At 38.7% G+C, this 17,716-nt stretch overlaps 1 protein-coding gene across 1 annotated transcript in view; it reads right to left on the minus strand.

The window, feature by feature from the left end:
• The window catches only part of MYO3A (myosin IIIA), a 153,437-nt gene that overhangs the window by 82,696 nt on the left and 53,025 nt on the right, over window positions 1-17,716 (minus strand). The window contains 1 exon segment of the mRNA XM_070728212.1: window positions 16,573-16,763. Coding sequence (XP_070584313.1) covers window positions 16,573-16,763 — 191 coding nt within the window.

Raw genomic sequence — 17,716 nt, forward strand, 5'->3', positions numbered from 1 at the left:
GCTCCAAAATTGAATGGGGGTTTCTTCAAGTCTTCGGAGAGGGGCGGCATACAAATCTAATAAATTATTATTAATATTATTCTTCTTCTTTGAGGGTTTAAGGTTGCTGATCCCTGGCCTAGATCATGATTGTGAAACTCAATTTCATTAAGAGCTGCATCAGGGTTGTGATTGACCTCAGGGGGCCGGGTGGGCAGGGCCATCTGTTTGGGCAGGGCCAGCTGGATGCCACTCCCTAAACTGCTGGCAATTTTTTTTCTTTGCATTGGGGAGACAGGGCCGATTCCACACTGTCCCGATCTTTCTTCTTTGCATTGGGTAGAACAGGATGGCCCTGCAGGCCAGATCCAACCACATTGTGGGCTGTATCCAGCCATTGGCCTTGAGTTTGACATCCCTGGCCTAGATGTTGTCAATGAGTTAGGCATTAAGCGTAATCCTTGGGTATTAAAATATATTTTTGGAACCCCCATCAATGTTACTCCTTCAGTGTTGGCAAATACTTCAAAAGAAAAGGATTTAGGGGTAGTGATTTCTGACAGTCTCAAAATGGGTGAACAGTGCAGTCAGGCGGTAGGGAAAGCAAGTAGGATGCTTGGCTGCATAGCTAGAGGTATAACAAGCAGGAAGAGGGAGATTATGATCCCACTATATAGAATGATGGTGAGACCACATTTGGAATACTGTGTTCAGTTCTGGAGACCTCACCTACAAAAAGATATTGACAAAATTGAACGGGTCCAAAGACGGGCTACAAGAATGGTGGAAGGTCTTAAGCATAAAACGTATCAGGAAAGACTTAATGAACTCAATCTGTATAGTCTGGAGGACAGAAGGAAAAGGGGGGACATGATCGAAACATTTAAATATATTAAAGGGTTAAATAAGGTCCAGGAGGGAAGTGTTTTTAATAGGAAAGTGAACACAAGAACAAGGGGACACAATCTGAAGTTAGTTGGGGGAAAGATCAAAAGCAACATGAGAAAATATTATTTTACTGAAAGAGTAGTAGATCCTTGGAACAAACTTCCAGCAGACGTGGTAGATAAATCCACAGTAACTGAATTTAAACATGCCTGGGATAAACATATATCCATTGTAAGATAAAATACAGAAAATAGTATAAGGGCAGACTAGATGGACCATGAGGTCTTTTTCTGCCGTCAGACTTCTATGTTTCTATGTTTCTAAGCTCCAAGTAATGCACCCATTACAAATTGAACTCTGAGTCATTGCTTTTCCTCAAAGGACAAATTTATTTAGATGCATCATCTTGGCGCTATTGGTAAAAAGCCAGTACTAAAGTTCCCAGGCTTTTCACCCAGTAATGGGTGGGGGTGGGTGGGAAACAGGACGCAGTGTGGGTAGTAAGTTTATGCACTATTTATTGAATACTTAATAGTTTATTTATTGTCCTTCCTTCTCTAGTACCTTGGTATGATCTTTAATTATTTTTAAAATAGGAAATAATTAAAAGTATGTTTTTACCTTTAAACACTTTAATCATTATCTAGAATTGAACTTTTACAGCAACTAAAGAAAATTGAGCTACTTGCCTAATCTGTTATCATATTTAACCTTGTGGGTACAGTACAAAACCTTAAAACGTTACTGTGCTCATCAACAAATAATGCTGTCTATCACTGCTGTGTGCAGTGCCAAAGGATCTCAGCGGACATTTGAAAACCATTGGAATTGACAAAATCTCCATCTGTCAATTGCAAAAGGCCGCTTTACTGGGATCGGCAAACATAATTCTCTGCTACATCACACAGTCCTAGGTGATTGGTGATGAAATATGAAATCCAGCATAGTGATCTCGTTTGCTGTGTTGTATTGACATAATAATAACATGTATTGACCGGACCAGATTATCTCAGGGACCGCCTTCTGCTGCACGAATCCCAGCGACCAGTTAGGTCCCCCCAGAGTGGGTCTTCTCTGGGTCCCGTCAACTAAACAATGCTGCTTGGCGGGACCCAAGGGAACAGCCTTCTCTGTGGTGGCCCCGGCCCTCTGGAACCAACTCCCCCCAGAGATTAGAATTGCCCCCATCCTCCTTGCCTTTCGTAAGCTCCTTAAAACCCACCTCTGCCGCCAGGCCTGGGGGAATTGAGATGCTCTTTCCCCCTGGGCCTTTACAATTTCATGTGTGGTATGTCTGTATGTATGTTTGGTTTTTTTATATTAATGGGTTTTTAAATCATTTTTAGTATTTATTGGATTATTATTGTACATTGTTTTATTACTGTTGTTAGCCGCCCCGAGTCTCCGGAGAGGGGCGGCATACAAATCCAATAAATAAATAAATAAATAAATAAATAAATAAATAAATAAATAGATAGATAAATAAATAAATAAATAAATAGATAAATAAACAAACAAACAAACAAACAAACAAACAAACAATAACAACAACAACAGTAACAACAACAATAATATTAATAATAATAATGATAAATAATATTAATAATGATTATTAATAAATAAATAATAATAATGATTATTAATTAATAATAATAATAATAATAATAATAATAATAATAATAATAATAATAATAAAACAATAATGGGAGCTTGTTGCTCATCGACATCTCTCCTTTTCTTCCTCTGGTCAGCCAGTTCACTCATCATTTAGGAATGCTTTTTATGACTTAAGGCTTCTTTCCCCTCTTCAGCTCCAAACTATGTCAAGCTGAAGGCAGGTCAGAACGCCCTAGGATACAAACAATCCCACCCACCCCAATCAAATTCCATCTTGACAAATGCAAGGTGGCACCTTCCTAACAGATCTGCAAATGCTCTGTGTCTTGCGCATGGCTTGAAGAAGAACAGCGTTTGCATTAAGCTGCAGGCATTTTTGAGGAAGGCAAGCATTATTTGGGATTTAAGGACATCTGAAATGTGGAAGCAACTGGCTTGCTCCAGCAGTATGCGGATTCTGCTGACAGGGTGACTTTGACCAAGTCAAGCATATGCGACACAAATGACAGCTGCAGGAGCTGACAGCTAATCTGTTCCCTTTCTGTTATTTTCCTACAACCCAGGGAAGTACATAGACCTTGAATCAGCCTGTCATTTCCCACGTCTGATGCTAACAACTGCATATAGCACCTTATTTTCAACACACAGTCGAACATGCAGCAATGTGTTGCCAGGGTGATATCACATTCAGCCCACAGGGTCGAGCAGCTGCCAAATTAGGGGAAAGTGAGGAATCCAAGGGACAAGAGGATTACTCTTATTTTCCTATTATATGGAGGGGGATTTTTTAAAAGAACATCTTCAAACATATTTATTTAATTTATAAATAATTCTTTTACAAAAATGTATGTGCTGCCTGGTCGCTGAATTTTAGGTAGCCTAATGACACCTAATGTAATTTTAGGCTAAATTTATTTATTTATTTATTTTGCCCAATACACAATACATATTGAAGAGAATAGACATGCAGTATTATATATAAAGAAAAGGATAGAAGAAAAGATATAAAAATAGAGAAGATATATGAAAGGAAGAAATGATATATGATATATAAGATAAGGAGAGACAATTGGACAGGGGACGAAAGGCACACCCATGCACGCCCATTACTGACCTCCCAGGAACCTGGAGAGGTCAATCGTGGACAGTCCAAGGGAGAAATGATGGGGGCCAGGGGTTGACACCACCGAGTCCGGCAATGAGTTCCACGCTTCTACAATTCGATTGCTAATGTCACACTCCTTACAGTCACATTTGGAGTGATTAACACTAAGTCCGAATCTGTTGCGTGCTCTTGTGTTGTTGCGGTTGAAGCTGAAGTAGTCATTGACAGGCAGGACGTTGCAGCATATGATCTTGTGGGCAATACTTAAATCGTGTTTTAGGCGTCGTAGTTCTAAGCTTTCTAGATCCAGGATTGTTAGTCTATTTTCGTAGGGTATTCTGTTTCGAGAGGAGGAGTGAAGGGCTGTTGAGGCATTTCAGCTGTTTTTATTGTTCTTGGGGCAGTCCAAGGGAAAGGAAATAACAGAACAATGTCTACACATCTGCACCATCAAAGCCTTGCCTTTTTTTTAAAAAAAAAAATATGTTGGGTGCATGAAGAATGTTAAAAAAGGGACATTACGCTTTGAGTGCACAGTCACTGCCTACCTTAGCTTTTTGGTAACCCCCACCCAAGCTCTTTTAGGGCAGTGCTTCTCAACCTGGGGGTTGGGACCCCTTTGGAGGTTGAATGACCATTTCACAGGGGTCGTCTAAGACCATGGGAAAAGAGAAATTTCCCATAGTGTTAGTGTTTCTTATATTAAGCTTCTATTGTGGCGCCTTGAAACATATTTTATAGTTTATTTTATTTTATATTTTATTTTATTTTATTTTATTTTATTTTATTTTATTTTATTTTATTTTATTTTATTTTATTTTATTTTATTTTATTTTATTTTATTTTATTTTATTTTATTTTATTTTATTTTATTTTATTTTATTTTATTTTATTTTATTTTATTTTATTTTATTTTATTTTATTTTATTTTATTTTATTTTATTTTATTTTATTTTATTTTATTTTATTTTATTTTATTTTATTTTATTTTATTTTATTTTATTTTATTTTATTTTATTTTATTTTATTTTATTTTATTTATTTTTTGATTTGATTTGATTTGATTTGATAATTTAATTTAATTTAATTTAATTTAATTTAATTTAATTTAATTTAATTTAATTTAATTTAATTTAATTTAATTTAATTTAATTTAATTTAATTTAATTTAATTTAATTTAATTTAATTTAATTTAATTTAATTTAATTTAATTTAATTTAATTTAATTTAATTTAATTTAATTTAATTTAATTTAATTTAATTTAATTTAATTTAATTTAATTTAATTTAATTTAATTTAATTTAATTTAATTTAATTTAATTTAATTTAATTTAATTTAATTTAATTTAATTTAATTTAATTTAATTTAATTTAATTTAATTTAATTTAATTTAATTTAATTTAATTTAATTTAATTTAATTTAATTTAATTTAATTTAATTTAATTTAATTTAATTTTTTTATTTTATTTTATTTTACTTTACTTTACTTTATTATTTTATTTTATGTTTTTATTTTATTTTATTTTATTTTTTGTTTTTATTTTATTTTATTTTACTTTACTTTACTTTATTATTTTATTTTAATTTATTTTATTTTATTTTATTTTATTTATTTTGTCCAATACACAATACACATGGAAGAGAATAGACAAGTAGTATATATAAAGAAAAGGATAGAAGTAAATATATAAAAATAGAGGAAAAGATATATGAAAGGAAGAAAAGATAAAGGAGATATAGGAGAGCAATAGGACAGGGGACGGAAGGCACTCTAGTGCGCTTATATACGTCCTCTTAGGAACCTGGAGAGGTCAATCATGGATAGTCTAAGGGAAAAATGTTGGGGGTTAGGGGTTGACAATAGTGAGTCAGGTAATGAGTTCCACGCTTCGACAACTCGATTGCTGAAGTCACATTTTTTACAGTCAAGTTTGGAGCAGTTAATATTAAGTTTGAATCTGTTGCGTGCTCTTGTGTTGTTGCGATTGAAGCTGAAGTAGTCATTGACAGGTAGAACGTTGCAGTAGAACGACCAGTCAGGCATTTACAGTGTGTGTGTGTGTGTGTGTGTGTGTGTGTGTGTGTGTGTGTGTAGGATGTTTCTGACCTTCCTGCCAATCAGCTTAAAGGTCTGTTGGGAGAATTGCCTCTAGACTTATGGTTGGGGGTCACAACAACATGAGAAACTGTATTATGAGGTTCTGGCATTAGAAAAATTGGGAGCCATTGCTGTAGGGGAAGGAGGTTAGTGAATTTTTCAAGCTATGCCAGTAAATTTCTCAAAACCCAAAAATGTCTCATTAGACATTACCATCATATTCATAGGCCCAATCAACCAAATCTTTGACAGTTTCTATTTCAATCTGCTCAATTACTATTGTCAATTTTAGGAAAAGTCTTTGTTCCAGTATTTCCAAAGTGTGACAGTCAACTACTTTGAGGCTGAACTGACAGCAGGAGCCAAAGAATTTATTGTTCCAGCTTGTTTTCTATTCATTCCCAGCCACCTACCTCCTCCTATCTTACTCAAAGCAGAAGGAGGTCACTTCCAGCCCAAGTGTCAAAATGCACAAAAGGGATTTTTGATGGCTCCCAAAATAGCATGGAAAAAGCCCAGTCCTTGGTAAATGTTTGTCCTGTGTACAGAAATTAGAATTATTTATCTGATAGGAAAAAATCCTAGGCCAACTGAACAGTTGTTATTTATATTCTAAAATAATGTATGCAAGTGTAGAAAAATAGATCTTGAAGGTTATGATGGAGGTGTTATAAAATTGAGCCATCACACAAAGAAATCAAAGATTTCACTGTAAGTAGGTCAATCACCCCATTTTGACACTTGATTGCAACTTCAAGGACTTCCAGTCTGTTGTGGTTAGCTCTGGCCCAGCTCCTGCCCCAAGGACTGTGGATGTGGGAGAGACATCCACATGCTGCAGGCCTGTTTTGCCCCCCCCCGGTGGAATCTTCTGATGAAGGCTCCTCTGACCAAGAAGACATGAGTGACAGGGAGGAGGAGAGTGTGGCAGACAGCTCAGAAGGAGATCAATTATCTAGCTCCTCCTTGGATTCAGAACAAGAGTTAATGATACAGCCATGCATGCGGAGAGGGATGCATAGGCAACAACAACTGAGAGATTATTATCAAAGAAAATGAGGCCACCTGTGGTAATTGTGGTAATTAGTGAGGCTGCTATAAATAGCAGCCTGTGGGTTTGGCCATTGTGGAGGATTATCTGATTGTTGTGTTCCGTGACTGCTTTACTGACTTTGACCTTTTGTGTGCTGATTTTTCCCCGCTTTGAAACTAAATCAGAGCAAAGTGTGTTTCACTTTGTGAAAGAAGAAGGACTGTGAATTGCCTCACAGCTGCAAGCTAAGTATCACAGAACTGATAAGGGACTTGTACAAATTACCAGTTTGTTTGGAGATGAGTGCTCTTTGCTACACCAAAAGAGGGCTTGGTTTACGTGACTTTTCATTATAAAGACCATTGTTTTGAATTTTTAAACGTGTGTGTGTGTCTGAAATTTGTACCTGTGCATTTTTGGAAGGAGTCTACCAGAGAGCCCAACAGAACACAGTCCTAACAGACTATAGAGCAGGCTAGGTTAAGGACAACTGAGGCAAGAAAAATTATGGATCCAATTCTTGGTCAAGGACTCCTATTATGTTTCTTGGTGGGTGGTAGGAATTCATTCTGTTGCCCTCATTTTGGGGCAAAATGTTTCATATTTCCCCCATCGCTTGTTATGACATTCTGAATGAACCAAAGTAAGGACAGCTATTTCAGCCCCCTCCCTGAAGATATGTATTTATAAATGCTCTCCCGACTGTTCTAAATAAGCAAACATGAATCTACTCCCACTTTCCTGACCTTCTGAAAAGGTCTAAAAACTTAGCTCTGTTATTTGACTTGGGGTCCCAGCAGGGAAGTGCTACGCTGGAGGTGGTTGATGGACTAATAACAGATCCCACCTCACCCCCCCCCCCGAACAATTTATTTCTACATCCTTATATCTCTGCATTTTACCAAGAATGGAGAACCAGCTGGTAGCCTAGGGGGATACACTTAATTATTTTTGAAGGGCAACATTTCATCATAACACAAATGAGTGGAACAAGGGACTTTCCTTTTTTTCCATATGAGGGATGGATTTTTGTGCTCATTTTTGCAACACTGAAAAAATATTTAAAGATTAGGACTTATATTACAATTTGATATAATATAAAACTGCTACAAATCTGTGGCAAAGATACTGAACAACAGAGTTGGAAGGGACCTTGGAGTTCTTCTAGTCTAATCACCTATATCAGTGATGACAAACCTTTTTTTCCTCAAGTGCTGAAAGAATGTTTGTGCATGTTATTGTGCATGCGTGAGTGCCCACACCCATAATTCAATACTTTGGGAGGGTAAAAACAGCTTCTCACACTCCCTGGAGGCCCTCTGGAGGCAGGAAACAGCCTGTTTTCCAACTTCTAGTGGGCCAAGTAGGCTCATGTTTTGCCCTCCACAGGCTCGAAAGGCTTCCCTGGAGCCAGGGGAGGATAAAAACGTCCTCCTCATCCCCCCCAGAGGCTGTCTGGAAGCCAAAAATGCTCTCCCACAATCTCTGTGCAAGCCAAAAACCAGCTGGACGGCACACACATGCACATTGGAGCTGAGTTGGGGCAACAGTTCATATGCCATATTTGAGGGCATAGGAGGCATTGTCCTATGTCAGCTCCAATGTACATGTGGCCAGCTGATTTTGGGCCTTCTGGAGGGAGGGAGTGGCTGTTTTTACCCTCCCCAGGCTTCAGGAAAGCCTCTGGAGCCTGTGGATGGTAGAAAATGGCCCAACAGGCCTACTGGAACTTCCAGTAAGCCTGTTGGGCCTGTTTTCCACCACTCACAGGCTCCAGAGGCTCTGCTAAAGCCCAGGGAAGCTGAAAAATGGCCCAATGGGCCTGACAGCAGTCCAGAGGCTTTACTGAGGTCTGCACGCATACATATAGGGAGCAGCACAAGGGGGCTGTGTGCAAATGCACAGTGGGAGGGCATTGCATTATGAGTGTCTCCGGGACCGCCTTCTGCCGCACGAATCCCAGTGACCGGTTAGGTCCCACAGAGTTGGCCTTCTCTGGGTCCCGTCGACTAAACAATGTCATTTGGCGGGCCCCAGGGGAAGAGCCTTCTCTGTGGCGGCCTCAACCCTCTGGAATCAACTCCCCCCAGAGATTAGGATTGCCCCCACCCTCCTTGCCTTTCACAAACTCCTTAAAATGCACCTCTGCCATCAGGTATGGGGAAATTGATTCCCCTGGGCCATTTCCGCTTTATGTATTGTTTGTCTGGGATGTATGACTGTTTTTATATTAAGGGTTTTAAATGGTTTTTTTAATCATTAGATTTGTACTGTGTTTTGTTGTTGTGAGCCGCTCCGAGTCTTCGGAGAGGGGCGGCATACAAATCTAATAAATAATATGATTAAAAAACCATTTTAAACCCTTAATATAAAAACAGTCATACATCCCAGACAAACAATACATAAAGATCTAAAAATCGAGCTGCAACGACTCTGGCATAAGCCAGTGAAAGTGGTCCCAGTGGTACTTGGCACGCTGGGCGCAGTGCCAAAGGATCTCAGTGGACATTTGAAAACCATCGGAATTGACAAAATCTCCATCTGTCAATTGCAAAAGGCCGCTTTACTGGGATCGGCAAACATAATTCACCGCTACATCACGCAGTCCTAGGTGCTTGGGAAGCGCCCCACTGGTGATGAACTACGGAATCCAGCATAGTGATCTCGCTTGCTGTGTTGTACTGACATAATAATAATAGTGTGATCATGCACGTATGCACCTCCTTTTGGGCACATGAGCAAAATAAGCTTTGCTATCACTGACCTAGCCTAATCAAGATGCTTAAATAACTTCCAGTGCTTTTGTAACTTCTAAAGGTCATCTTGTTAATCATGGCCCAATGTTGTAGGGCTGATTGATCTGTGGGTGTGACAAATCTTCGTAATAAAAACTAACTGGATCAGCCACGCAAACGGCAAACATTACTGCAATTTTTCCTGACTGGCAAACACAACTGGACAGATAAGGCAACAGAAGGCAAGCTAATATGTCAGGCAGTACTTGATGAAATAACCTCTTTTCTTGAGTGTCACTTTTAGTCACTTAATTGCTATGCACTAGAGCATGCTAGGATAGCCCAAGTTGTTTGTTTTTTTTAAAGTGGGCATAATGGAGGAAAAGAAGGAGAAATAATGTTCTGGGGGAAAAATAGAACCTCTGGAAGGTATTCAAAAATTTAGCTTGCTGTGGTATTATCTGATGAAAATAACTGAAGAGTTTCCTAGAGAGGTTGAGGTCTCAAAAGCTAATGGAATGCCAAAACGCAGCTTGTCTTGGTAGAATACAACAAGAACCACTACAAACACAGGTCAGTGTAATCAAATATTGGTGTCCATACTGCAGATATTGGACAACAAGAGATCTACTTCCAAAGGATTGTCATGGGTGTTCTGGTTTCTGGTAGAAGTTTAGTAATTACAAATAACTCTCATTGAATGCATCATTTCATGAATAAAGCAACTCTGTTTATTTCTCTGCTCTCCTGTACTTCAACACATTCCAGACATCACTCGGCTCGTTATCTCTCTCTTAGCCGCATTTCTTACATTCCTTTCCCTGCTTCGCTTAGACAAGATTTATTTTCCTAACTACATAGCTTTAAAAACAGCAGCACTGAATAAATACAATACAAAATACTTTGGCTTACTTTAGCATGACGAAAACACCTCCATATTTCCTTTCAGCAACGTTGAAACTCCACCTTTCTTCTTTACTAGCCCCCTGACGTGCCAATTACCTCACTACAATATTTAACCCATTCCTCTCCTTAATATCTTCTTCCAGACCTTTGCTCTCTACGTTTCTGAATCCTTCTGAATTTAGGATTAACTCAGCGAGCGTCTGATTCTCCCTCACTAGATCCTGAACTCATAGCCCCATCCTGTGGCTGGCCTCCCACCTGTTCTACTACCTGTAACCCCGGGCCCCCCACTACTCCATAAACACTATCTGAATCTGAGTCCTCAATATCTTCATCATCCTCCAACTGATCAGGAGTATGTACAACAAGGGGGGGAAACGCAAATCTTGAGTATTTGTAGCTTTCAAATCAGCCTTCCAGAAATTCATCATCTAATGGAATTATATCCATCTGACCAGGAATTGTTACCCCCCCCCCCCCAAAAAAAAATGTTACTATCTATCACAAATGATGCAATTTATGACAGAAGTAGAAAATTCATGAATTTTAAATATACTTAACCTAAAATGAAACATGCAGTGTTTTCTGATATTTTACTTAAGGGACATTTTCATTATTGTGCCTAAGAAAGCTTGCGTACCCCTGAGTTCATTAACTTTATTTCTATTTCTTAAATAATTACAAGCCAAGGAAATAGAATATTAATAAATTATTGCACTGTATACTGGAAAAAAACCTGAGCAAAGAGTACTATCAAAAGTCTTTTTAACAGATCAGTTATAATACTGAATATTTTATGTTGAACAGTGGTTCTTTGAGAAAACTTTTAACTCTATTGTTGGCATCAATTCATAGATTGACTTCTTGGCTATCAGCTTTAGGCCTGTCTATTAATGTCATTCATTAGATTTGCACTTTGTTATGGGCTGACATCATTTAATTCAGACAACATTTAACCTTAAGAAGGGAAAGTGCTAATTCAAAATGCTGAAAAGGTGAACTGTTTACATTTCTGCATTGTCTGCTTATCATTAGATTAATGATAAGCAGACAAAAAAAGGGCAAAATTAATTCCTAAATCTCAGTGGGAGCATGCAAACAAAACCTGTCATAAAAACCAATAATAATAAATGGGGCTGATTTTAGATGGATTTCTCTATTAAAGTCATTTGACATGGAGAAAAAGGTGGCATCAACAATTGATGGTGTTAAAGAAATCTCTTTTAAATTCTATCATCTTTTTAAAAAAGGATAATCTGTTATTTCTTACCTTGAAACAGAAGAGACACATCAATACTCATCAACAACTAAATTTCAAATTCAGCACATTATTTTGATGAAGTTGTTTCAGGAAACTTGACATTGAAGCAAAATACTTCTTGCAAATTCATCTTCAAGAGGCACAGGATATCTTGATAAATGTCCTTTAAAATCATGCAACCCATAGTAATTCTATCAATAATATTTCCTTCATTTGCTAAATGGGAACTCGAGTATATTACAGATTACTCGTGCTATGAGTTTTTCTGACATTATACCTATGACAAGAAAGCAAACTCAACCCTGACAAGACGGAGTGGCTGTGGATTTTGCCTCCCAAGGACAACTCCATCTGTCCGTCCATCACCCTGGGGGGGGGGGAAGGAATTACTTACCCCCTCAGAGAGGGGCCGCAACCTGGGCGTCCTCCTCGATCCACAGCTCACGTTAGAGAAACATCTTTCAGCTGTGGCGAGGGGGGGGGGGTTTGCCCAGGTTTGCCTGGTGCACCAGTTGGGGCCCTACTTGGACCGGGACTCACTGCTCACAGTCACTCACGCCCTCATCACCTCGAGGTTCGACTACTGTAATGCTCTCTACATGGGGCTACCTTTGAAGAGTATTCGGAAACTTCAGATCGTGCAGAATGTAGCTGCGAGAGCAATTATGGGCTTTCCCAAATATGCCCATATTACTCCAACACTCTGCAGTCTGCATTGGTTGCCGATCAGTTTCCGGTCACAATTCAAAGTGTTGGTCATCACCTATAAAGCCCTTCATGGCACCGGATCAGGATACCTGCGAGACCACCTTCTGCTGCACTAATCCCAGTGACCGGTTAGGTCCCACAGAGTTGGTCTTCTCTGGGTCCCGTTGACTAAACAATGCCGTCTGACGGGACCCAGGGGAAGAGCCTTCTCTGTGGTGGCTCCGACCCTCTGGAATCAGCTCCGTCCAGAGATTAGGACTGCCCCCACCCTCCTTGCCTTTCGTAAACTCTTCAAAACCCACCGCTGTCATCAAGTGTGGGGGAACTGAGACATCTCCCCCTGCCTATGTAGTATTTGTGTATGATAGGATTGTATGTATGTTTTTATATATTGGGGTTCCTTGTTTTTAGACTTTTAAATGTATTATCATCATTTTTAGATTTTAATTATTAGATTTGTCATCATGTACTGTTTTTATCGCTGTTGTGAGCCGCCCCGAGTCTCCAGAGAGGGGCGGCATACAAGTCTAATAAATCAAATAAATCAAATCAAATCAATCCCAACATCTGATTATTAAGTTAATAAATATGTGCATAGATTTTTCAAGCTAAAAGAATACAGTGATCCCCCGATCATTGCGAGGGTTCCGTTCCAGAACCCCCCGCAATGATCGGTTTTTCGCGAAGTAGCGCTGCGGAAGTAAAAACACCATCTGCGCATGCGCAGATGGTGTTTTTACTTCCGCAGCGCTAGCGAGGAGCCGAAGATTGGGGTTCCTGGGAAGGGGACTCAGCTGGGAAGCGGCGCTGGGGTTTCCCCACCACCCACGCAAACTCCTCGCTGCCGCTCGCCCGCCCCTTCGCCCGCCCACGCCGTTCGCTCACGCCGCTTCCCAGCTGAGTCCTGAAGCCAATTCGCTTAAGGACTCAGCTGGGAAGCGGCGAGAATGAACGGCGTGGGCGGGCGAAGGGCGGGCGCGCGGGCAGGCAGGCGGCGGACAAGCCGTTCGCTCGCGCCGCTCGCTCGCGCCGCTTCCCAGCTGAGTCCTGAAGCCAATTCGCTTCAGGACTCAGCTGGGAAGCGGCGAGAATGGACGGCGTGGGCGGGCGAAGGGCGGGCGAGCGGCAGCGAGGAGTTTGCGTGGGTGGAGGGGAAACTCCTCGCTGATGCCCGCCGCTCGCCCTCCCGCCAGCAAGAGGGGGAAGACCTAGGGAAGCCGCCCAGCAGCTGATCTGCCCGGCGCCATCTACGCATGCGTGCCCATAGAAAAAAGGGCGCGCATGCGCAGATGGTGTTTTTACTTCCGGGTTGCAAAATCGCCATATAGCCATTTCGCAATGATCGGGATCGCAATACCCGGGGGATCACTGTATTGTAAAGGGACTCATCACACATGAGGAGCTCTAAAAATGTAGTCTAGGCAGTCAGTTTGGTCTAGTGGTTGAGAAGCTAGGCTAGCAATTGGGAAATGGATAGTTCAAATCCCACCCTACCCATAAAATCCAGCTGGGTGACTTTGGGCCAGTCACTTTTCAGCCCAATTCATCTCTCAGGATTATTATTGTAGGAAAAATAGGAAGAGGAAGGTACAACTCGCCACACACAGAAGTTTATTAGAGCCTGTTAATTCCATCAACCTACAACCAGCCAATGAAGCCCTCAGAATTCAAATCAACTGCAAAGCCAACCAGCCACCAGCCACTGCACCAACCCTCAACCCAACCAAGCAACTTCCCCATTCACCTCCCAATGACCCTCACCTGATGTGACCTCCCCATCCCAAGACCCACTGACCACACAGTCCTTATAAACAGAAGAATGTTGACATTGATATTCCCTAAATTCCGCTGAAGAGTCTGGTAAGGATAAATTTGGAAACCAATCCACAAACCTTGCTGGCTAACTTCCACCCTCATCCTTTGCCTCAGCTGGATATTTGCCATTTTTGGAGGAAGGTGTGTTGAATATTTTCACTGCCTGGAGTTATTTATAAAAATAATAAAGACAGGATACAAATAAAGCCGGGGTGGTGCAGCAGGTAGAGTGCTATGCTGCAGGCCACTGAAGCTGACTGTAGATCTGTAGGTCAGCGGTTCAAATCTCATCACCGTCTCAAGGTTGACTCAGCCTTCCATCTCATCACTGTCTCAAGGTTGACTCAACCTTCCATCCTTCTGAGGTGGGTAAAATGAGGATCTGGATTGTGGGGGCAATATGCTGGCTCTGTTCAAAAGTGCTATTGCCAACATGTTGTAAGCCTCCCTGAGTCTAAGGAGAAGGGCGGCATAAAAATTGAGTAAATAAAATAAATAAGTAAGTGAGTGAGTGAGTGAGTAAATGAATGAATGAATGAATGAATGAATAAATAAATAAATAAATAAAAATTAAAAAATATGGCCAAATTGTGCAGAAATGGACATGATGACAAGACGGTTGAACAATCAAGAAGAATCAGAATTTTATATTATATGGAATAAAGTTTATATATGGATAAACAAAAATAAAAATAAAATATAAATGACATGGAAAGGTTTAAATATATTAAAATTATTGTTTTTCCTTTTACTTTTTTGTTATAACATTAGAATTACATAAAACAAAATTCTTCTTTTTAATTAATTAGTATGATTTTTGAATTATTAGTATATTCTTTTTCTGTATTAAAATAGATTTCTAAGATAAGTGGGGTAACTGTAACCCCAACTATGTGTTAAATGTGTGTATGTTTGTTTGTCATTTTATGAAAATCAATAAAGTATTTTGAAAAAATAAAGAAAAATATGGCCAAATTCAAGGATGAAACCAATTCCTGACTTAGTATATATTTCCATTGTTAAGATACCAATTTATACATGTTGAAATATTATGTTTCTGTAAATTGTGAAAGTAAATGGTGCTGTTAACAAAAACAACACATCACCCAGAAGCTACAATTTGGATTATAAGCTTTATTTCTTTATGATATTTCGCACACTCTTCTATGGGTTTGGAAATATAGAGCTTGTTACAAACACATAAACTGCTGAAAGTGTTCATATCAAATTTAGAGAACAATGAAAAGTTGATTGATTATCCTTACCAGAAAGAGAGTGCAAAGTTAAAGCTGAATGTATAGTGTATCCATCAGAAGACATTACCGAAGAAAACTATATAATTATTAAACAGTGGAAATAGGGTGGTCTTATTTTGAAACAAGAAAGTGCTTTTCTAAATGTAAATTAAGTGAATGCAGTTTTGGACCTTTTAATTTTTTAAAACCTCATATACAGAAAAACATGTGCTTACACCATGTGGATCTCCTGATATTCTCAATGAAGTAGCAAAGAGCAGATCCTTCTGTTTAAAAACTGAACATGATCACTTCTTTTGGGGGATCAAGAATCAATTATCTCAGGTGAAGGGAAAATACATAGTCACAATTTAGACAGAGGAACAAGGAGAATTCTAGTGCATGGTTAGAAGAAAATTGGCAGCATCTTTCTTTTTGTAGCTCCAATCCCCAATATGCTCTTTTATTTTTAGGGAATGCATTAGAATTTAAGGGCATTCAGCAAGACTGTTCATGTATTTGGGTAATCTGGCTCCAAAATCTCATATCTTTATTCAGATTCACCAATAATGTAGGTTTAGGTCAAAGCAATGGTGGGGCATATAATGATGAAGGGGTTCATGACTGCATCATAAACATTTTATTTGATTACTTATTTATGAAATAAATGTATATGGCTCTCCAACTCAAACATGGCAGTAATTCTAGTGTGGCTTGAGTTTTACTCTGTTACCTGGCTTTCATGGGGCAGGAAGAGTTTAGAAAATATTTTTAGTTTATATAACAGCTCTTTTAGGTTGTTTTGTTTGTCCTCTCCTAAAATGATAGGAAAGTCTGCGGAGAGGGGCGGCATTCAAATCAAATCAAATCAAATCAAATCAAATCAAATCAAATCAAATCAAATCAAATCAAATCAAATCAAATCAAATCAAATCAAATCACAAACAAATAAATAAATACAAACAAATAAAATAAAATTAATTAATTAAATAAATAAATAAATAAATAAATAAATAAATAAATAACCATATATTTGGATTTTCTATCCCTTCCAATGAAGGCAAATTTTGGATAACACCCCACCTCCCATTATTCATTTCACATAAATGTTAGCTAGTTAAAGTTTACTTGTCAAAATTAAATTAAATGATTTTAAAATGTACTTCGCTCTATGTAGGGAAAAATTACCTTGCTTTTTCAGGAACGCCCATCTTCTGGTGATTATTAACAGACGCCATCAGTTGTATTTGCTGGATATATTATTTGCTTTCCACCTGCTTCACAAAATTGTGCTGCGGTTGGTCATTCACTCCAGGGTGCTTTCCATAATCTTTGCTTAAGCACCTGAATTTGGTTAAAAGAACAATTTCTAGGAAATACTTCAAAGTATGACAAAATGATATGAGGACAATAAAGGGTGCTTGATTCCACCTAGGTATAGGACTAGAATCCCCCCCTCCATAATTTAGCTTTATTGTCAATCTGTCATATTTTACATATACCAGATAATATTTTTAAAAAAAACAATGAAAGGATTTCAGAAAGAACCACATTGTTCTGAAATTCCACTATTATCTTCTCACTGAATATTTAAACAGAATTGTCAGCCTTTCTGAATACATTTCTGCTTGTTGTCAGAGAAACTTTGAAATCAGGTAGTAGTACCGATTGAGGGCTCTGTTGTAGCTTTGAATGGGTCACTAAGTGATTGATTGTAAGTTAAGAACTCCCTGTATTTGTCAAGATAGAACCATTACTGTAGAAATTAGGCTACATCACTCCCTAGTTCCAATGTTGCAAAAACTATTAAACTCCTTAAAACCCACCTTTGCCGTCAGGCATGGGGGAATTGAAACACCTCCCCCAGGCATGTTCAATTTATACATGGTATGCTTGTGTGTGTGTCTGTTAGTATATGGGGTTCTTTTAAATCTTTAAATATTTTAAAGTTATTTGGATTATTTATGATTTGTTCTATCTTGTTGTGAGCCACCCCGAGTCTTCGGAGAGGGGCGGCATACAAATCTAAATAATAAATAAATAATAAATAAATTATATGGCTAATAAACATTCAAATAGACCGAGACCTTACAATGCCTGATGATGTTTCCAGAAAGATTGGCATTCTTTAACTCTTCTGAAAATCTGCTCTATAAGAAGAGGGGTCCCTTTGGAATCACCTGGGTGACTATTCTGAGAAGGAGGGTGGGAATATCTCTAAGTTATTTTCCATCTGAGCAGAGGGCTACTTAACATTAAAGCCACAGGATTAAGGGAGGTACAAGCTAGAACATAAGAACATAAGAAGAGCCATGCTGAATTGGGCCAAAGC

The sequence above is a fragment of the Erythrolamprus reginae genome, chromosome Z (assembly GCF_031021105.1).
Source record: "Erythrolamprus reginae isolate rEryReg1 chromosome Z, rEryReg1.hap1, whole genome shotgun sequence".
In the NCBI taxonomy this organism is placed as follows: Eukaryota; Metazoa; Chordata; class Lepidosauria; order Squamata; family Dipsadidae; genus Erythrolamprus; species Erythrolamprus reginae.